This window comes from Neopsephotus bourkii, unplaced genomic scaffold (genome assembly GCF_033783945.1).
Source record: "Neopsephotus bourkii isolate Nb327-2 ecotype Australia unplaced genomic scaffold, CSIRO-AGI_Nbou_v1 NB_1328, whole genome shotgun sequence".
In the NCBI taxonomy this organism is placed as follows: Eukaryota; Metazoa; Chordata; class Aves; order Psittaciformes; family Psittacidae; genus Neopsephotus; species Neopsephotus bourkii.
The window spans coordinates 2,353,070-2,374,519 of record NW_026901808.1 but is presented as its reverse complement, the minus strand read 5'-3'; the positions used below and the strand labels follow the sequence as shown (position 1 = coordinate 2,374,519).

The window sequence follows — 21,450 nt, the reverse complement described above, 5'->3', positions numbered from 1 at the left end:
ACATGTGTTCAGAACATTTTAATTACCAATAAATGATTCTTTTATTTCTGTGAAATAGTTTGAACCTTATATTGTTTTGAAGACTCTGCAGGAAAATAGTGCAATGCTTAGCTGTAATCTATGGGCCAACTGCCATTCTTTCCTGTGAGGTATCAAGTTTCATTTTGCTTTCAAGATATTTGGATACTTGCACTTGCTTTGCATTAAAGTGGAATGGAACAGTGCACAACTTAAATTTTTCTGAGTATCTAAACATTCAGCTGATTTGCTGTTTATTCTGCAATAGTTAATGGAAACACTAACTATGGAAAGGTCTGTTTTAATACTTAGATGTATTGATGTATAAGTGTGAAGAATGAATAAAACTTATTTTTAATTTCAGGAGTTTAGATAAAGAAAGGGCAGTGTTGTTGCAACGAAGGAAAAGAGAAAATATGTCAGGTGAGTAAAGCTTTGAAGTTTTTGTGTAGTAAAGGTTTTAAAATAAGTATGTATCAACTGCATAGACTTCAAAGTGTATGTACATTGTTCCTTCAATTTTGATAGCCTTCTGCATACTAAGTTTGGTGAATCTTTTACTTGACTTTATAGTTAACTGAGGTAACATTCAGTCAGAGTTGTTGCAGTTCATGTGTTTTATTAGCGGTTGTTGCCACTACCTTTTTTTCTTATGATTGTGGAATAATTAGATCTGTTTGAACACTGTTAAAGTTTCACAATAATGAAATGTGACTTTTATAATAACCAGACAACTTTGAGTAAGCTACTGAAGATAAGATGGAAAATGTCCAGGCTTCTTCTGTGATAAGAGAGGGTTACGAAGTCTGTTTTCTTGATGGAAAAATTTTCACATCTCTCTTTCTTTTCCTTCATGGTATAGACTATACTATCCTATCCTCTTAAAACTGTTCCATTGCAGGTGATATTCCTGGCTCTGAGAATTACATAACTGAGATTCAGAACGATATAGCACAATTTTGAGAGGGGATCCACCTCTCCTTGGTTTGTTATAGATTTGTGTGTGTGTATTGGTATGTTTTTGAGTTTGACAGTGAGAAAAAATTGCTAAACTTGGGCAATACAGTTAGATGATGTTTTGAGGGTTTTTTGGCCCTTAATAACAAGGTGAGGTGTGTAGTGCATGTATCTATTTTGATGTCTATATTGTATGAAATGAGCTCTCCTACCATTTATAAAATTCCAGAACTCAGCCAGCTTAACTTGTCAGTTCTGTCCAGCCATCACCAAAATGTTGTGGATTTCTTGATTGACAGGTGATACTTTGAAGCTCTGTATAAAAGTCATAATTTAGGAGATAGTCATCCTCCTAAACTTAACATGTATTACTTTCAAATCATATCTCCGTGGCTTCTAATACATAACTTGAATGTGTGCTTGCATCTCTAGTTAATTATAATTTAGCCAATACATTTGCTTGGCTAAATGTATTTTTTTAATGTTGACTGATACTACATAGTTCAGTCAGAATTACAGTAATTCTGGGTATGAACTGTCTACCAGTTAGTAAAATTGGCCAATTTTAATAGATGACTCAAGTAGGAAAAGTGAAAATAGTATTAGAGTGTATCCATTTTTTTAAGTATTCAATAGAAAAAGAATGTTACTTGTAACTTAGTAGTGTTACAGGTGTTTGGTTAAAGGTTTTGATTGCATTTGCTGGATGCTCTTAGAAAATGTAGGTATTTACATAGGGCTTTTTTTCTATAGACTTATGTAAACTAGGGTTTATCATTTAGATACGAGAATACAGTTTTTATTGTAAAATTGTCTGAAGAGTTGCTGGTTTAGCCATCTTGTATCAAAAGCTAAACAGGCAGGAGCGAGTAGTAGATCAGTTGGTTTGCCTTTAGAAAAGAGCCTTTAAGTGAACAATTCACATGATAGGAAATTGGGTAAGAGTCTTAACCACATCACCTTTTTTCCTGACAACAGTTTATAATGTTCTGGGGCCTGTGGTTGTATGTGGTCGTGCTTGTCTTGTTCAGGTATAAAAGTGCAATTCTGATGCATCTTACTGTGCATTGAATTACTTAAAGAGGTTCAGTGGAATGAGCACCTTTTGTGAAGCCCCTACTCAGTTGTAGCCTGAATAGTTTGGGTTTGTTTGGTTGGTTTGTTTTGTTTTTTTTTTTTATTACTGTTGTTGTGAGATTGTTATTTGGGTGGTTTTTTGCTTTTGTTTTGTTGTCTGCTTTTTTTTTTTTTTTTAGGGCTTTTTTTTTTTTAAGGTACAGTATCTGAATGCATAGCTTGTTCAAGGATGTTGCGTCAAGCTGTCTGGTCTTGAAATCAGTGCTGATGAAATTGCTGCTTACGGTGAAATGAGTCTGGGCCCATAACTTCTTGTGAAATTTAGAGACTTGGTATCTTGCCTTCCAAGATGCAAAATCTTCCCTTAATGTCCTTTACCAGGCCTCTTCAAAGTGAAAGCAGGTTATGTAGGTTGGGAAGGGAAGGAGTGTCTCAAAACAACTCAGTGTAATTATATGTTTGGTTGAGGTAATTAACCTTCCCAGTAAGTTAAGGCGCAGTGTAGTAGACAACACTGAAATGTTGCTTCCCTAAAGAAGGCAGTATCTTGTGGGGTCTCGAGGGTAGAGATATTTGGCTGTGACAGTGATTGTGTAAACACTAGTGTATGGACTGTAAACTTTGACAATTTCAAGAAGGATTTGGGTTTTCATTTCTCAGTCTTTCGTTAATTCTGCTGTTCATTCTTCTATGATTAGCCATTTCTTCTGTGTGTGTTTTTTGATGCTAGTCCGAGCAGAGATGTAAACATTCAGAAAACATCACCCGTTGTTAATATATAAAGTATAATTATGTGCCTAATAAATTGTTCAAAACAACAAGCAAGATGGTAAAATTGGATTGCTTAATATGTGCGGAAGAATCCTGATAAGGAATGTTGTGAGCAAGAAAAATCCAGAGTAACCAGTAGCTGGAGTTCTTTATTTAGTAAAGAAGGTTTTCAAGAATTAGGACTGTTGATTAAGGCAACATCCTTCTGAGCTCAGAATGTCCTCTCACTTTAAGTATTTGTAAAGCCTCCTTCTGTGCAGTTTCAGAAAGTCTTGCTTAGTGTGAAGTACATTTACTGGAGGGAAATATTTAGGAAAGCTGCTAAAATGTGAGAAATCTCTACTGTGCACATGTGAACACCAGTCTCCTATCTTGTGCATGATCTCTCTTCAAAGCCTCCCCATACTTCACAGCCTTTCATCTTGACAGAACTAGGGTAATCCCGTTTCAGGTCAGGAAATGTATTTGTCTGACATAAATGCTGATGTATGCTGAATTTAAGGCTTTGGCTTTTAGGTCTGTGGGTACACAGCACAAATTAAAAACATGTCAGTGTGTTTATGCTCTTAACAACATAGACTTCCCTTTTCTCTTCCCTGAGTAGCAGGATGTTACTGTTAGGGAATTTTGAGTAGAGAAGGCTTTGGGCTAAATCTACATATTTATCCTGAAAAAGGCACTTGATGCTGCAAATTGGAGCTGAAATTGTTGATTACAACTTAACACATGAGTGATTAATGGGGCTTCACAAGAAATGCTGGGCTGTCATTAATTTTAATCCCCTCTAGAATACAGTCATCTGAGATAATCCTACAGGCACATTACAAGTTAAATCTATATAGAAGTGAATGAGTTAACAAACAGATGTTTTTCCATTTTTGTTCTGATTCTAATTATGCTAGAATACGATAATATAACTTCACTCAAAGAATGGAATTAATGTGGTACCTTTCTTACCTGGTATTACAAACATCTGTTAATTACCAGCTTCTCATTGCCCATTCATTTTCTTGCTGTTGCAACTGTTGTTGGATTCTACATGTGAGTGCTTGAAGCGTTTGTCAGTACCCAGTTTTGTTTTTCGAAAGCAGGTGTAGAACAACGAGTGAATGTTCTTTCCACAGTATGATTCTTTACAGAATATTCTTTGTTTTAAAGATGGGGATACCAGTGCAACAGAGAGTGGTGATGAGGTTCCTGTGGAACTGTATACGGCTTTTCAACATACACCAACTACAATTACTTTAACTGCTACAAGAGTTACAAAAGTCAATGATAAGAAAAGGAAAAAAAGTGGAGAGAAAGAACAGAACATAGCAAAATGTAAAAAAGTAAGTGAATGTGCTTTCTATTTTTGTAAGTCTAAATGTTATAAATTATATCTGTGACAGCTTTTACCAAGAGAGACTGGTTTTAAAAATCAGGCTATTATTACTAATAATATTTAACAACGTGGGTTTAGCTTGAAATGTAATACTCTGCAGTAGGTGATAAATCTTCCTGCCTCCCCTGCCCTTAATTCGAGTTAATGTGTACAAGCCATGAAAGTTAATTTTGTAGCTGAGGCAGAATTCAAAGGAGGAATTGCATTTAGTGAATCACTTGATACAGTTGGAGGTTAAGCAGAAGAAGCTTTGAATAGCCAGAGAAGAATGTTGTGTCTGAAAATCTCCTCAGTTGTGGCTGTTTACAGTTCAGGAACGTTTGCTATCAGTTTTCCTAGTGTGACTTCATGTCTATTAGTTTGAGTTGAAACTGTGTGGAAGTGTGCTGTCAGAAAGTTAGCCACTAAACTTCTTTGGTAAACAGGATGCTGAGATTGTACTGTTTAGGTACAGGTGTAAACAATACATGAAGACAAATGTAGTACATCTGAAGAAGTACAATGCAGTTGCTTTCCGCAGTTCACTTTCACTGGCTTGGATGAGAATTTTCACCGTTAAAACTTGAAGTCAGAATTAGTTACTGGTGCTTCTTTGGAAATGTTGAGTAAAATACTTCCTTTGGATGAATGGTTCTGAATTATAAATTCAGAACCATGTATTCTTCTGTTAACTCCCAGCATTGTGTGAGATGACCTAAAGAAGATTCTGTTGTAGAATGGCAGACTTCTTTCAAAAGTTAACATAACAGGACATGTGTGACACCTGCTTCCCCGTCACCTCTTTCCACAAATAGTGTAGTGAAGGATGTGGGCAGTTTTCAGGTTCACCTGATAAATACGGGCTGTTCCATAAGTAACATTTCAGTTACTTTACCATGAATTCTGAAATTTCAGAGAGTCATGTTGTAATATGGGAGAAAGGTAGGGGTGCCTGGACCACAGCGCTGACATCCAGTGTGCACTTAGCTTCGAATGCCAGATGGGTTTTTAAAAAAGTCTTTGTGAGATGTAACCTGTTGCCTTCTTGATTTTCAACGTAGTTTTCTGTTGTTGTAATTTTGCACTGGTTTTTGAGTGGCCCATGTTGAAAAGCGGTTAATTCATTAATAGATTTTTGAAATCATGGAGAGATTTTGAGTTTCCTTCAAAGATTATAAGTATCTAACTTTGTTTCAGGCATTTCGAGAAGGATCCAGGAAATCTTCACGAGTAAAGGTAATGTGATTTTTGGTTGAGTTTTGTTTTGTGTAAACATCTTAATTATGAAGCATTATTTGGGTAAACATTTTACATGAAGCATCAAGAGCACAATTGGGGCTGTACATTAAGTGCTGAAATACTCTTGATAACTAGTGTACTACATACAGTAAATTTAAATTAAGGTATGAGCACTGCATCTTTGTTCTGTGAAGTTAATTAAATAGTACAGTGTAAATTTTGGTTTTCAAGAGCCAGAGGAGGGATTAGGGCTGTGCAAGGGAGTAAAGTTGAGTGCCCACCTTGCTTGAATGTAGTAGCTCTAACAAGAACAAAATGGCTGTATCGCATTTGAAGGCCAAACTAGCGGTTCTGCTGTCATACTTCCATGTATTCATCTGATGGGGCTCTACTTGCTAGTGCTGGCATAGTTTTAAGGATTTGTGTTGGGATGTCTGCTTTGTAAGACTTAAGTGTTGTAGCACTCTTTACATTTTCTGCAAGAAAAAAATATGCATGGTGTGAAACCGAAGTGTTTCCCATAGTTTATTCAGCCTTGAGATATATAAAAATACATGGAACACAATTTACATTTCATATGTGTAAGATGTGACATGAATAGTGAAAGCAGTGTTGGGGAAGAGAATCTGTTTTATGCATTTTGAATATGGTGTTTGTAAGGTTCCATTGTGGTTTTTCCTGGTTTTCTTACCATCACACCTTTTTGAATGCTGTCGTGTGCTTGATTCTCTTGAGGTACAAAATGAATGTGAACAGGTAAATTGAATTGCTGAACCACTTGCTGTTTTATTAATATTTTAGTGTGTCTGCTCAGGTGAATAGAAAAGGATGCATTGGTTGACTGCAGCCTGTGTGCTGCTTGTGAGGTCTCGAGGTACAATGGCACTTTCTTTAAAAGTGAAACAGGGTCTGAAGCAGCACAGAAGAAAATTGTTTAGGGTGGAGCACATAAAGGGGGAAGAATGATTTGCCAAAGCCTGTAATATTAGAGTCACATCCTCAATGTAGTAGGTGTAGGATTAGGAGAGTTTAGTAAGATGTGAAGCGGAAAAATGATACAGTATGATCTGTGAGGTTGAAAGGGGAAAATCAAATCTATTATAGGATGGAAGTGGGAGTTCTCTATATTTGCATAGTTCACAAAAGTTGAGTAGGCAGGGAGATCTGACCCTCCAACTGCTGCACTCAGAGATTCATGATGCAGTGCAGTTGTGGGAGGAAACAATGTCACTCTCCATTCTTAGCCCAGTAAAGCCTAGAATCTATACTGAAGGCGGAATGTGTTCCTGAACTTCTGTGGTATTTATGGAATGATAAAATTCTGGACAAATGTAATGTTACTGTATTCAACTCAGTGCTTTTAAATAATGCAGAATTATCAGTGGCATACCTTTGCCCTTCATTTTGTGTTTTGTTTAATACGTTTTTCTTACCTTATAATATCTGGTCACTTTAATTTTTAGGGCTCAGCTCCAGAGATTGATCCTACTGACAGTCCGAACTTCGGATGGGAAACAAAAATCAAGGCATGGATGGATCGTTATGAAGAAGCAAGTAATAACCAATACAGTGAGGGTGTGCAGAGGGAGGCACAAAAAATAGCTCTGCGATTAGGGAATGGAAATGACAAAAAAGAAGTCAGCACCAGCAATCTGATGTTCAAACCTCCAGTAGAGGTAATGAGCTGTGCCATGCTGTGTTACTGCATGCTGGTTTGTGCTATGACAGATAGTCATTTAGATGCCTTAGAAAAAAGGGGAAGAGGTTAATTTTTTCATTTTTCTGTATCTTGTCTCATCAGATCTAAGCAGAAGAGTTTTAACAGCTTTTCAGGATTTGTAGTTGATTTTCATACATCCTGTGTCACCCCTGGTTATGTTTATGCTTGCATATCAGTTATCATAAAAACAGCAGAGGTGTTAATCTGAGCCTTAACATTGCATTGTCCATAGACTGTCTTTTATGGTGGACATAATGTAGTAAACGTTGATGTTGTGTTTGCTCTATGAGGAGTACCAGGAGTGATTAGAGTATATAGAAGCACTGAAGTTGGAATATATATATATATTTTTTCCTTTTTTTCTTTTTTGGTATGTGTATCAACGTGTTAACTGTCCGCATTTTTTTTTAAGTGTGGTAGGTGTTCTGGATGTTAAGGTCCTCAGAGTAGCATTTCATTTACTAGTTCTGATGATAGATGATACTCTGATACCAATTCTTTTTCTTGTGATCTTGTAAGTTCTAGTTTATGAAGAAATTGTGCAGTGTCTTTTCTGTCCTTAACATCAGTTGTTTATCAGCTTAAAATCAAAGCCATGTAGCACACATTAGCATTTTGTAGCAAAAATCTTGAGGAGTAGTTACAGTAGCAGATTAATGGAAGCATCTTTGCTTCTTTTCCTCAAAGACCATCATGGCATATGGGACACCCTCCTTAGAGGAATATCCCTGCTTACAGAGCCTTTTGCCTACATAGAGGCTACTTCCTTTTTGATTGGCGATGACAGTTATGAGAGGTGTGAGTTCACTAATTGTCAGGGTATGTATTGGTTTTTAATTAAAAGCCATCCTTCCATCTAAAGATCTGAAAATAAATTTGGAAACTCTCAGGATTCTTTTTTTCTAATTATTTTGTTATTTTTCCTGTTCTGTTTTTCCTTGAATGAATCATGAATGTCCTTTTTATGTCTGCATGTTTTGTTTTCCTTTGAAGGAATTGAAGCCTTTTGAAAGTGTTAGGCTAAACAGGGCAGCAATTCATCCTAGTAGTGGTGAGAGTTAAGTGCACTAAGGGATACAGTGAGAACATACTGTGACAACATGAATATATTGGTGTCCAGCCATGTACTGGAGAACACAGGCTAAAGTATTCTTTGAGTATAAATTCATAACTGGTTGCATTGGTTATGGAACAGGACAGTTTGATCAGTCTGGAGGTTTAATTACAAAAAGGAGGGGGTTTTACTTCATATAGAATCGTGTACTAGTTGTGAAAGTATAATCTGCTGTTCATGATGGGGAAAATGTAGAAAATGATACTTCATGAATTAACTTATGTCTTTATAGAGCTACGTGCAAAAAAACAAGAAAATTTTAAAAGCTGCCAAAGACTTGCCTCCTGATGCACTTATTATTGAATACAGAGGGAAGTTCATGCTGAGAGAACAGTTTGAAGCTAATGGATATTTCTTTAAAAGGTTTGTTTATTCCAAATGTTTTATAAGGTAACTATTAAAATGCTGTTTTGCCAAATTCTTGCCTTAAGTACGAGTGGGTTTTAGTTATCAATAGAGTCTTGCATTTTGCTGTTGTCTGATTAAAAAATAATTGCAGCTGGAATCTGGTCTCCCTCTTGTCTTCTGGATATCCTTACAGATCTGTTCAGGAGTTAGTTTCTTTTTTCTTTGTTCTTCCCTGGTTACAGGATTCCTGCATTCTTGGTTGGGTAGTTGTGCACCTTAAACCAGAGGTTGGCAGGTTCTACCATCCTAAAATAATTCAGAAGGTAATGGCTAAGACATTCTCTTTCGTGAGAGAAAGAATTTTTAAGTTCATGTCCTGGGTTCAGCTGTAGCAGTTATTTTTCTCCTTCATAGTAGCTGGTGCAGTGCTGTGTTTCAGCTTTAGTCTGAGAACAATGCTAATAACACACCAGTGTTTTAGTTGTTGCTAAGTAATGCTTACCCTGATCAAGGACTTCTCAGTCTCATTCTCTGTCAGGGAGGAGGGGCATGAGAAGCTGGGAGGAAGCAGAGACAGGAGATCTGACCCAGAGTAGCCAAAAGGGTATTCCATACCACAGCACATCATGCCCAGTATATAAACTGGGGGGAGTCACACAGAAGGGTGTACTTAAACCATGACAGTCCATCAGGCTGAGACAGAGTTGGACGCAGGTCAGCTTGGAACCGTTTTATTGCCAGAGTTTTCCAGCTGGCCAAGTTACTGAGCAGTCAGTGACTGCTTCCTTCTTCCTGTGGATTATTTTCAGTGCTGCCATTAACTGCATAAACACATCAACATGGGAAACTGAGGAGGCCTGCTAGAGGAGATAAAATACAGAGCTTCTGCTCAGTGAAGATGAAAGGGTTCCCTGGCACATGTAATAGCAGAACTTAAAGCATGTCTTGGCAAAATATTTAGATGGTTTTCTTTCTTCAGGAGAGTTGGGTGCTAGTGATAGCGTGGGTGTTAGGTAGGAATGTGTAGGTGTTATTTTATTCTATTTTTTTAGATGGTTCTGTGAGGCACCTAAAATTCTACCCCAGTTTCATTTTAGGACCTGCTGCAAGAAAATTGTAAGAAAGACGAAGAATCTTATCCTGATGTCTTCCACATAAAGGGCCTGTTCCTGTTCCTCCCTTTCGATCCTATGCAGAAGAATTACATTCAGGGCTGTAATTCAAATTTACGGTGTTCTGAGAATACATTTGGAGAATGTACTGATAAGAATCATGAAGCTTAAATTTAAACATGATATTCTCAGATATATGATGTCAAACATCATGTTACAAAGCTAACTAATCTGAAGACTAAGTGATACTTAACATCTTGAAAAATTACAAAACTCGGCTTTTCTTGTGTCTGTTTTAGGCCGTACCCTTTTGTTTTGTTTTATTCCAAATTCCATGGGCTGGAAATGTGTGTTGATGCAAGGACTTTTGGAAATGAAGCTCGATTCATCAGACGTTCATGTACGCCAAATGCAGAGGTAAGCATATACAAAAGTTAAATTAGGTTCTATATACTTAGAAGTCCCCTTTTCCTTGAGTTTCCCAACTGATAACCTGATAGTCCGTATGATTTTTATACATGTACTTTTAAAAAGAAAAACCATAATGTAATGATGTTCTCTTGAATATAGGTGAGGCATGTAATTGAAGATGGAACAATTCATCTTTATATTTACTCCATCCATAACATTCCAAAGGGAGCAGAGATTACTATAGCATTTGATTTCGATTATGGAAATTGGTACGTATTTGAACATACTGTTCTAAAATACGTATGCTTGCTAAGTCGTGTTGTGATTCAGAGTGGCTTTGTTTTTATGTAACTTCTTGCCTGCTTTAATAACACAGGACTCCTTAAACACTTTTTACAAGGAACTCTGTGTGTATGGGCAGGGTTTCTTCTCTACTTTTACTATTGCATATCTGCTAATTTCAACAGTGTTGCAGTTACTTACAAATGATGTGGAAAAGAAGCAAACTTAAGTGAATACAAATAAAGATGGGCTATGAAAATGTATTGTATGTAGGTGTCCCATAGTGTGGGGAGGGCAGAGGGTAGAGAATGTAGAGCTATTTGGTAATGCCTTATTTATTTCAGAGTACCTCTGTAGTACAGTGTCTGGAATTTAGTTATAAATCACGTTAGTTTAATGTGTGATGTAAGAGTACTGTGATACACTGAATGCTTAATGCCTTAGATTCTGTAACTTGTTACACGTTTTCCTGCATATAATTGCTGTTCCTCTTATGAACTGGGGAAAGCTCTTACTGAATTAAACAGTTGCCTTTATCTGTGAGCATTGTTTTGAAATGGTAAAAGAAATAATTGGTTGACATATATAGGAACTATTGTTCATATAGCTCTCTGAAATACGACGGCAAAATAAGGCCTTTGAGTGATAGAGTTTAGTAATGGCTAGTAGGAAATGTTATAGGGTATAGGTACATTGCGCAAGAGCACCTAGGCTAATACTGACCTTGGAAACTGAAGCATTGGAAAAGCCTGTTTCTGTGTGTGCACTTGTTTGGGTCCAGAATCAGTCCAACTGTTTGACGTTTTGCTGCACCAAGGTAATACATTTTCCTATGGTCTGCTCTTAAGTCAGCTTGGGTGCAGTACTGTGCAGACATGCCTCCACTACTGTGCCTGAATAGTTATATCCATAGAGTATTACCTGTGTTAATCAGCTCCTGCTTAGACTAGTTCACTCTACCTTGCACTGTTAAGTATTGTAGACACACCTCCCATAAAGACAGCCTGAGAAATTGCCTGGTTGATAGGTTTTGTTATTTGTCCTTCTAGGAGTACATAGTAGTTGTGTTTAGTATCTGCAGCTGACAGTCTGTGTAAGTTGAATGTGTTAGAATAACTGTTCCTCTGTATCCATGTGGAACTTAAAATTGTTCGAAGTGACTCTTGAGTTCTCATTCTGTAAATTAGGTCTACTGTCTTTGTTTAAACCAAGAACTGTCTGCCTTACATATGCCTGTTAATAGCTGTCATACTTCCACCTGGTGTATATTCCAGCTTTTAAATGTCTTCAATCTTTTAAGGTAATGCTGACCTTGAATTTTAAAGAATTCCATGTGGCAAACAGCCACAAATTCTGTTAACCAATATATGAGATTTTTGAATTACAGCAATATTGTATATGTTGGTGAAAACCTGAGTCAGCTGCTTTTAATATGGTTGGTTTGCATCATAGCAGATGTTAAACGTGAAATGTATCATCAACCTGCATGATTTAGTACTAAAAGTCTCATGCTGCATAGCCTAATCAAAATATGCCTTCTTGTATTTAATTGCTTTTAGTAAATACAAAGTGGATTGTGCTTGCCTCAAAGAAAATCCTGAATGTCCAGTTCTCAGACGTTCTGAGCCAACAGAAAACATCAATACTGGATATGAAACAAGAAGGAAAAAAGGAAAGAAGGAGAAAGATGTTTCAAGAGAAAAGGAGACTCAGAATCAAAACATCACATTGGAATGTGAAGGAGCAGCCACCAAAATAAAAATTGCAGATAATAAACAAAGGAAGCTCTCTCCCCTCAGGCTGTCCATTTCTAATAACCAGGTATTGACACAAAGATGATCAGAAAGAAAAGCTTATAAATACAGAAACTCTCCTTTTGTAGTTACTAAAGGAATTCTTCTAACAGGTCACTGAAAAGGGGTATGAAGACTTGTCAGAAATAGTCACTAAGGCTGAGGTGTTTAGAATTTTTTATACTATTTCTACTGTAAAGATACGTTGGTTCCTATACCAGTTTTAACCGTACATTCTTCCTCTGAATTTCTTTGTGGATCTCTAATGTGAAAGCCTCATGTCATGCTTTCTGGAGCTCCCAGTCCATCCTGAAGTATCATCTGTTTAGCTGCATGTGTTATTTGGGACCATAGAATTTTAAACATAAAAATTGGTAGCCCTGCTCCTAATAGCAAATAAAGCTTCAACCCAGAATATTAAGTGTTGGCTGCAGATCTGTGTTTAGTAGAGCTCTGCAGCTCTACTAAAACAGAGTTCAGGGAGTTGGGATGAGGAAGGTGTGCTTTGAAGCTAAGTAATGGATAATATATGGATAGTAAGGTGAAGCTACCTGGTGATACTGCATGGTAGGCAATTTTAGAACAGTCTTAGCTACATCAGTTAGAAAGAGCTAGTGGGAGAGATCCCTGTGATTAATCTTGCAGAGCACCTATTAAAGATAAACAGTAAACATGAGCAGATGGTTATTCCGGTAACTGTTGATCTTTCCTTTGGGAGTGGTGATTTTTTCCCTATATAATGTTTTTATGATGATTTAGGGGCAGAGGAAAACGAGTTGTTCTGTGAGGAAGCCATTTCCTAGTTCTTTTAATGTCACTCAAGAGCGAAGGAAATAAGGTAAAAACAAGTATATTGACCCCCAGTGTTTTTAAGATGATCAAATTGTTCTGGGGTTTTAGTAGCTAAATAGCTTAAACATACTGGGATGTCCAGAAGGCGTGACATGTGACTGTTACAAATGATGATCTCCAGAGAGTCTGTTATTTAAACTTTCTTAAGTAATCTTTGGGGGGGAGGGGGAGTGTGCTGTAACTAGTGATAACTGGTATTTGGAACCTTAGCTGTCAATGTAATATACAGTGCTTATATAGAACAGACATGGGAGAACTCACTGTATTTCAAAACTGAAATTAAACAGTAGGAATTGTGAGAAGACTAAAGCTGTTAAAACATGGAAGCCAGTCAGTTAATAGCTGCTTTTTTTTTTTTTTTCCTTCTGGGGTAAAATGTATAATGCTAAAGAAAGCATATGGGGAAATGTAAATGTACTTTTAAGACAAATATTAACCCCTCCCCAAACTTTCTCTAGTTCTTTATGTAAAAGTGAAATTGCATATAGGACAGGTGCTGCACTCTTTTTTCAAAGGCACTGTTTTAATGGTTTGGGGTTCTTTGGGTCTGGTTTGGTGTGGGGCTTTTTTCTTTTCCAAAACGGAGCCATTGTTAGCTGACTCTTGTGTTTCCTTACGGTGTGACACGGCATTAGCTTCTGTACCGAGAGTTTAAATGGAAAATGTGACTTTAATAGAAAACACTTTCAAGCTGAGAAGAACTTTGATGTAATTGTTTAACATCTTCTTTGGTGTTCATTCTGCTTCACTAAAATTACTGCCTTTTTTAATGGGTGTGTAATGTAAAGGTCCTAATTCTTTGGTTAAAAAGTGTCCGGTTAGTGGCTAGTGATAGTGCCCAGAAGTTTTTATTGATTTGGAGGTCTAATTCTGGGATATTTTTTGTGGTTGGTGGGGTGGGGAGTGGGGATGGAAACCCAAAATTTCAGTAAGAGCAGTACATTAAAGATTGTGCCTAAACTCAGAATGGAATAGATCTAGGTAGGTGATCATATTTACAGCTTTATGCAAAGATCAGGTGAATATTGGGTTTTTCTGCATTCTTGTCTGGAATTACTGGCTTAGTTAATTTTGATCTGAGGATTCTAAGTTCTCTGTAGCTTTTAGTTTTCCCTGGCTTGCAGGAGTAGTAGAGCTTCTATAAAGCAGTCATTTCCATCTTTCAGGAGCCAGATTTTATTGATGATATAGAAGAAAAAACTCCCATTAGCAATGAAGTAGAAATGGAATCAGAGGAACAGATTGCAGAAAGGAAAAGGAAGATGGTAAGTTGGGAAGCAAGTAGTTGCCTAAAGCTGTCACTAAGGCTTAGTGACACCTGCTCTTCCCATGCTAATTGCTGCCTTTTTGTAGGCTTGTAGAATCTGAGCATATCTGAAGTCAGATCCTTACATGAACTTCAGCTTAAAATGAAAGGCTTGCTGTTTGAGAGCACTTCATCTGGCTTGATCATTGCTTTCTGACAAAAAGCTGCTTTTATCTTCACATGCATAACTTCTTATTGCCTTTAAAAAAGACATTGTAGAAATATCTAGAATACATTTTCTTTCTTCATTACTACTTGTTATTTGTAATGTCCATTTTTATAGATGGCATGGAAGTCAGGACTTTTCATGAGGTTGGTAGAACAGTGTTGTGAAAACTGGCATTTTGAAATGGCACTTGTTTGGTTAGGCATTCAGAATGTGAGCCACTTGAAATTACCAGTTCAGTCAAAATCTTGGCCAAGTTGTATAATGAAATACAACTATTTAGAACTTAATTTTATTGTTTGTTTAAAGTGGCACCGAGCTGTCTGCATCTGCCCAGACCTTAGAAAACAAGGGGGATGGGGTGTACGTTCCTTTTGGTCAGTATTTTGTACAATTCTGTCAGTAGCAGAAATTATGAGATTTGAGTTTGAGACATAAGAAAGCAAAATCTGTTCATTAAATTACATATTTTACTTACAAAATCTGAAGAATGACAGTATGAGCTCTGATACTAACGTACACCAGTGTCCTGTCATGCTTTTGAGGAATGATTCTCACCAAACACTGTTGAATGTGTACTGGGTTTTGTGGCTATTGGGGGGGGAGGGGGGGGGAGGAGGTGGGAGGGATTTGTTGCATTCTTACAAAAATAAAACACTCTGGGAAACTTAGTTACAGCACAGTTGCTGTAGTAGGTAATTATTTGTCTAGCTCCATTATGAGAATTGCATATAATTGCAAGTTTGTCTGTATTTTACGAAGCAAACACAGGCAGGTTCAGTGCCAAAACATACCTTGGTTCCTCATTTGCTCATACAAGCAATATATTTGCAGGTATTCTTTCTTTGATATAAACACATTGTGGGTATCAGTGCACTGTTGGAACTACAGGCATTGATAACAAAATGCCCAAAAGTTTGCAGTGGAAGCCCTCAGTTCTGCCACTTCTGTACTGTCTTAAGTACAGCTCTGTGCAGGTGAAGGGATCTGCTTCTGTACAGCACTAGGACCTGAATTATGGGTAGACAGAAAATTCAGTTCCTCTGTGTGACCTAATGTTACCTTATTTTGAATAGTGATTCCTGGATGTTGATAGTATGTTTTGATGGCACTTGGAAAATTGGGTCAGAAGCTAATGGGACTTACTGTTGGTTGTTTCATACATGTATTTTATATCTTTCTGGTCCTTAAGTGTTTTATTGTTTATAAGTACTATACATGCAAGTAAGTGGCTCAGAGGTGTGTGTTCTTTTTTATGCTTATAGGCCAGTGATTTATTAGTAAATCACTATCTCAGCAAGTTCTTAAATCCAAAGCAGCACTCCTCTTGTTTGTCAGGGTTGGCATGAATGTGCAAGCCTTTCTTCAGAAGTCTGTAATAATTAGAGTCATTTTGATTATAACATCTCCCTTTCCTCTGAGCTTCTGCTGAACTTGATCTTCATGTCAGCACACAGTGAACATGTTCTGAAGTACTTAAATAGCATTTACATACACAAAAGATTGAAAGTTAATTATTATTAAATCCTCAGACAAGAGAAGAACGGAAGATGGAAGCTATCCTGCAAGCTTTTGCCAGACTAGAAAAGAGAGAAAAAAGAAGAGAACAGGCTTTGGAAAGAATCAGCACAGCAAAAACTGAGGTTAAATCAGAATGCAAGGAAGCACAGATTCTCAATGATGCTGAATTTATTCAGGTAGTTATCTGGGATATTTTATCAGTGGTTGTGAAGCTGCACTTTAAGATGTATGAAATACTTGGGTTTATTTCCTCTGAACTCAAATATATTTGACCAAATTTTATGTAGTTCTTTGACATTATATTAGCTCTTGATTTTTTTTTATCCCTCCCAAGAAAACATGTACAGAGCTTATTTATTAGGAATTTCAGTTACATTAGTTAATGCAGGCGAGCACGCACCCCAGCTGCATAATTCAGTCTCTCTTTGAAGTTCAGGATAGTGTACTGATGCTGGCTTCAGGCACAGGAGATCGCTTTACTTAGGCACCCTCTGTAACAAGTGGAGAACAATTTGCTTTTTAGTGGGTTTCTCAGGAACAGATTATAATGTTTTTATAGGACAATAATTACTAAGCCATAGTTTGAGTTCTGGCAGATGATATTTAATGTTTCATAAAGTGTTTTACTCTGTTGTTACTGGATACTAGTACATTTCTTACTTTGCAAATACTCGTACAGATTCTCAGTTCAGGTTGTTTCTGTCAGCGTGCTATTAAGTACCTTCTGTGAAAATGCTAGCCACTTTGTAAACTATAAATTACAAAAAGGATGTTAGACTGAAAGGCATCATGATGTAAGCAGCTGATTTCTAGCTTATGTGTGAATGAGTGTGATGTGGCAGTTCTTGCACAAATCTCTGCTGATCCAAGCAGTGACTGGTGTGTGTGAATACTCAGCCAGTGATAGGGCAGGTGTTTGGGAGGAAAATGCAGGAGATCATGTAGTTTGCCTTAAAGAAGGATAGAAATACTATCTCTGAAGTATTTTAGTTCTAACAGCAGCAGCGAAATAGAGGCTTTTTGGACCTGTAAAGGAAGGGAGAACTGTCATTTTATTTTAAGATAGGTATGTAACTTTACATGTGTGTGGGATCTGTTTACTAGACTTTTCTTTTGTGCCAGGAACCAGCAAAAGAAGAAACTGCCACCAAGCCTACCCCAGCCAAAGTTAATAGAGCTAAACAGAGAAAAAGCTTCTCTCGGAGTAGAACTCATATTGGACAACAACGCAGACGACACAGAACTGTCAGCATGTGTTCAGATATTCAGCCATCTTCTCCTGATGTGGAAGTAACTTCACAACACAATGAAACTGAGAATGCTGCACTGGTAGCTGAGCCTGAAGCAGAAACTGTTGTTACTGAAATGGTTACTGAAACGGAAGCTCCAGCACTTAATAAATGCCCTACTAAGTATCCTAAAACAAAGAAGGTATGTCTCTTAAGGGCTGGGGGAGAAGAGGATGGACTTTAACAGAACTTTAAAAAATCACAGGCTGCTGCATCACTATGCAGTTGTGTGTAGGCTTTTAAAACAAAATGTTGACTCATTTATTTGAAAATCATCATTAGCTAGCCACTGGCTGGTAATAAATGAAGAGATTTTAAAAGGTGTGTGTAACATGCAAGTTAGTTTGGATTTGAAGAGATACCCAAAATATGTTTTGCAGAGCAATTTTGGGACAAATGTTTTCTAAGGGAAGTACTTTATAAATGAGCTGAAATAATTTATGTAACCAAAACATAATGAAAGCTGTTAATTTAAAGGAAATAAAAGTTGCCTTTCCTTCCTTTGTTCATCATATCCTTTAGAAATAGTGTTCTAATGGTAGCAAACAGTATCTCAAAGGAAATCATAACCTCTTAATGCTTTTGAGATGGCTGTTCTGAATTGAATGCATTTAAACACTCAAAAATTACGTGTATGTTTGGAGGGAAGATTCTTTATTCTCATTACTACCTTGTGATGAGTTTTCTTAGTTCTGTTACCATCACACTTAGCAGCAGCTTAGATGCTTGGGCTCAAGTTTAAAATTTGTCTTGGAATTCTGCTGCTGAATTCACATCATAAGTACAGTTGACCTGGGCACTTGTATAATATGTTCAGTGAGAACTAAATACAAAAGAACTAAATGTTAGTCTACAAAGGAAAAAAAAAATAAAACACACACACAAAAAAAAAACCCAAACAACAAAAAAAACAACCACAACAAATAGAACCCAAAAAGTAAAACCCCCAAAACTTTGGTATATAGAGCCAAATCTATGCTGATTCTTTCTGCTGCCCCCATTATTGCAGTAAAACTGTCCTCATTTTTGCCCTGTGTTTTCTCAGACTTGCAAACTGGCAACTTAGCAGTTTTCTGGTTTGTGTAGCAGTTGAATAATTAGACTAAAAAAAACCCTAAAAACCACTGATAAAACCACTCATAAAACACTAATTTTCTTTCTCTCTCTCCGCTTAGCACTTGGTCAGTGAATGGTTAAGTGAAAAGAGTGATAAAACAGGGAAGCCTACAGACAGTCTATCAGAAAGGCCTCTGCGCATAACTACAGACCCTGAAGTTCTGGCTACTCAGCTGAATTCTTTACCAGGTCTCACTTACAGCCCACATGTATATTCAACTCCAAAGCACTATATTCGTTTTACTTCACCATTCCTTTCAGAAAAGAGGAGGAAAAAAGAACCTGTGGAAAACATTACTGGCTCTTGTAAGAAGGTAATGCTTCCCTTCATTATGGTTCCCCATCCCAGATTGATTAAAGATGAGTCTTCATTTGTTAGCACAATTTCAGACAGAACAAAGCTGGTTAGCAAAGCAGTTCTGTCACATGGCACGTGGTTTTAAATGGTTATCATTGAATTGTTAAGGCACTGATTTGAACTTGTTTTATTACAGCGTTGGCTGAAGCAGGCTTTGGAAGAAGAAAATTCAACAGTGATTGATAGATTTAACTCACCATCACAAGAGAGATCTAGAAGTCCAGCCATCAATGGTGAAAATAAAAGTCCTTTATTACTGAATGACAGCTGTTCCTTAACAGGTGAAGCTTTCACTAATACAGTACATAAGAGCTGTGTCAGAGTAGATTAATGTGGAGGAGCATGTTTTTAAGTAACATTCATGAAAATTCCAGGGATATTTGCACTCCTTCCTTACAGTTTCTTTGAAAGAAGTACTTAGTTGCATAGTGGTTGGGATTTTTTTTCCCTTTTTAATGGATAGTTGATACTAGATGAGTAACCACCATATCTCATAGTGTGTGCAGTCAGTAGAAGGCTAATGTTTTTGACTGCGAATATAAGGGGTCAGATTATAAATTCATTTTCTATGCTGTTCTATGTATTCAGAATTCCTTTTAAATTCAGGTCGTTATGTTGCACATAGGGGAAAAGCTGTCAAAGCCTGTAAGCATAATACAATAGGAATGTGCTAAAAACTAAACATGCTTCTGTAAGGATACAGAGTGTATCCGATATTTTGTGCGTGCAGTCTGAACTTGGAATTTCTGCTTTTTAGCTGAACAGTCTTAAAAACGCATTGAAGTTGACTTCCCTTTTCTGGAAACAGAGACAGTTGTTTCCATTATCCTTTCATAGAAATTTCAAGTTAGTGATAAATGTGGGCTGTGAAGAGTTTTGTTTTCAGGAGGCCTGTAGGCGGTTAAGAGTTCATCTTTCAGGAAGCTTGCCCTTAAGAGGTTTTTGTAATCTTACTAATTTTTTACTGTGGAATTTGTAATGTTTGTGAGTACGTAAATAACTGTAATTTCTGTATCTAGATCATCTCTTTTCTGATTCTAACACACAGATCTAACCACACCACTAAAAAAACGAAGACTGTATCAGCTGCTGGAGTCTGCATTCTCAGAAACCTCCACACCTACTCCTTCTCCATATGCCACACCGACTCATGCTGACATCACTGCCTCTGAGCCATCATTGTTTGCCACCCCTCCTAGGGTGAAAACAGAAGATGAAGCTTGTAGAAATGGTTACAAACCCATCTATTCGCCAGTTACTCCTGTAACTCCATGTATACATGGAAATACCATGCACTTTGAGGTGAGAGTTACAGCAAATTTCACTGTGTTCAGAGAATGCATTTAGACATTCTTATGTAAGTCAGTATTTGTACTCCTGCTAAAAGGGGGTGTTTTATATTTATCCAGGCTAAAAAAGAAATTGACTTACAATTTCTTCTTACTTATTTAGAATATTTCCTCACCGGACAGTTCCCCAGAAGTAAAAAGGCGAGCTTACAGTCAAGAGGTAAGGATATTCACCTTAAAACTGCAAGTGGTATCTTGATTTCACCTGAATGGCTGAACTGTTCTTAGTAAATGTTTTTCACCGGCCATTGCAAGTTTCCTGGAATGTAAAGGGTCACTTCCCTCAGGGTTTATTTGCTTATTACTTTGTATTTCCACTTTACTGATTTTCATTTTCTATTTTAAACTGTTTTTTCTCTCGTCTTTTTCTGTATCACTTAAAAGCCCTTTTAGCTATCTTGGAAAGGAGTAACTACTGCCATTTATGGATACGAACAGAAACCCAACATTGGTACTGTTCAGGCTGTAGATACCGATTTAAGTGAACATTTCTTCTTGTTACCAACATCTCTTAATTGTTATTTTAGAGCCTAATTATGCTCAATGTGAGAGAGCAGAGCACAAAGGTAATAAATGACCGTAGGTGGATTAGTTCAGGAGCAGCAAGCACTGTAGCATGTGCCCAGGTACTCCCAGCCTGGGGGATGGGTATGTCCTGCTGCAGAGTTGAGACAGGTGGACAGGCCACTGGTGTGGTTGTGAAACGTGAGAGCTTCCACAGGGACCTCTCTACCTGCACAGGAAACATTCCACAGCAACACGGAGCTCCAGTTCCGTTTGATAATTGTGCAGTTTGCATAAAGGTGTTGAACTGTAAACTTGCCACCAAGAAGGAATGGGTAAAAATAAGCAATAGCAAAAAGATTCAGTGGGTTATAGTAATGGAGACTTTCATTTCTAGTGAGTCATGTAAATGAATGATCTAAATACTCTTCCCTGGGACTTAAACACAAATAAGGATATTTTTTAGGTGAAAAAATACACGAAATTTTTCATACAGTCACAGGTGTTGACTGAACTTAATATTGACTGGATTTAACAACTGTGTAAACTATTGTAATTGAATATTTTGATGTTTATCTGGTTCAGAAGAAGGGTTTTACTTAGGAACTTCAATTTTGTAATACAAACAATTTTAAAAGGATTTATGACAAACCATACTGGTTTAGAAAAGCTGCTTCCAGCCATTGATCTGTGCTGGGATTTTCATGGTTAAGTTTTAAGAAGTACCCAAGACGTTTCCGTAATTTAAGATTTATATTTTTTCCTTTCTACAGTATACTGGGTT

At 37.1% G+C, this 21,450-nt stretch overlaps 1 protein-coding gene across 8 annotated transcripts in view; it reads left to right on the top strand.

The window, feature by feature from the left end:
• KMT2E (lysine methyltransferase 2E (inactive)) overlaps positions 1-21,450 on the top strand; it is a 58,560-nt gene that overhangs the window by 28,020 nt on the left and 9,090 nt on the right. For 4 of the 8 annotated variants that reach the window (XM_061366305.1, XM_061366300.1, XM_061366302.1 and 1 more), the window contains 15 exons: positions 383-441; positions 3,982-4,154; positions 5,384-5,422; positions 6,889-7,101; positions 8,492-8,622; positions 10,019-10,136; positions 10,290-10,399; positions 11,972-12,233; positions 14,224-14,322; positions 16,062-16,226; positions 17,173-17,481; positions 18,515-18,769; positions 18,950-19,094; positions 19,862-20,115; positions 20,266-20,322. In XM_061366305.1, coding sequence (XP_061222289.1) covers positions 383-441; positions 3,982-4,154; positions 5,384-5,422; positions 6,889-7,101; positions 8,492-8,622; positions 10,019-10,136; positions 10,290-10,399; positions 11,972-12,233; positions 14,224-14,322; positions 16,062-16,226; positions 17,173-17,481; positions 18,515-18,769; positions 18,950-19,094; positions 19,862-20,115; positions 20,266-20,322 — 2,389 coding nt within the window. Of the gene's footprint in view, positions 1-382; positions 442-3,981; positions 4,155-5,383; positions 5,423-6,239; positions 6,300-6,888; positions 7,102-7,832; positions 7,965-8,491; positions 8,623-10,018; positions 10,137-10,289; positions 10,400-11,971; positions 12,234-14,223; positions 14,323-16,061; positions 16,227-17,172; positions 17,482-18,514; positions 18,770-18,949; positions 19,095-19,861; positions 20,116-20,265; positions 20,323-21,450 lie in introns of those variants that run through there. The other 4 variants (XM_061366303.1, XM_061366304.1, XM_061366306.1 and 1 more) reach the window with 4 other exon arrangements.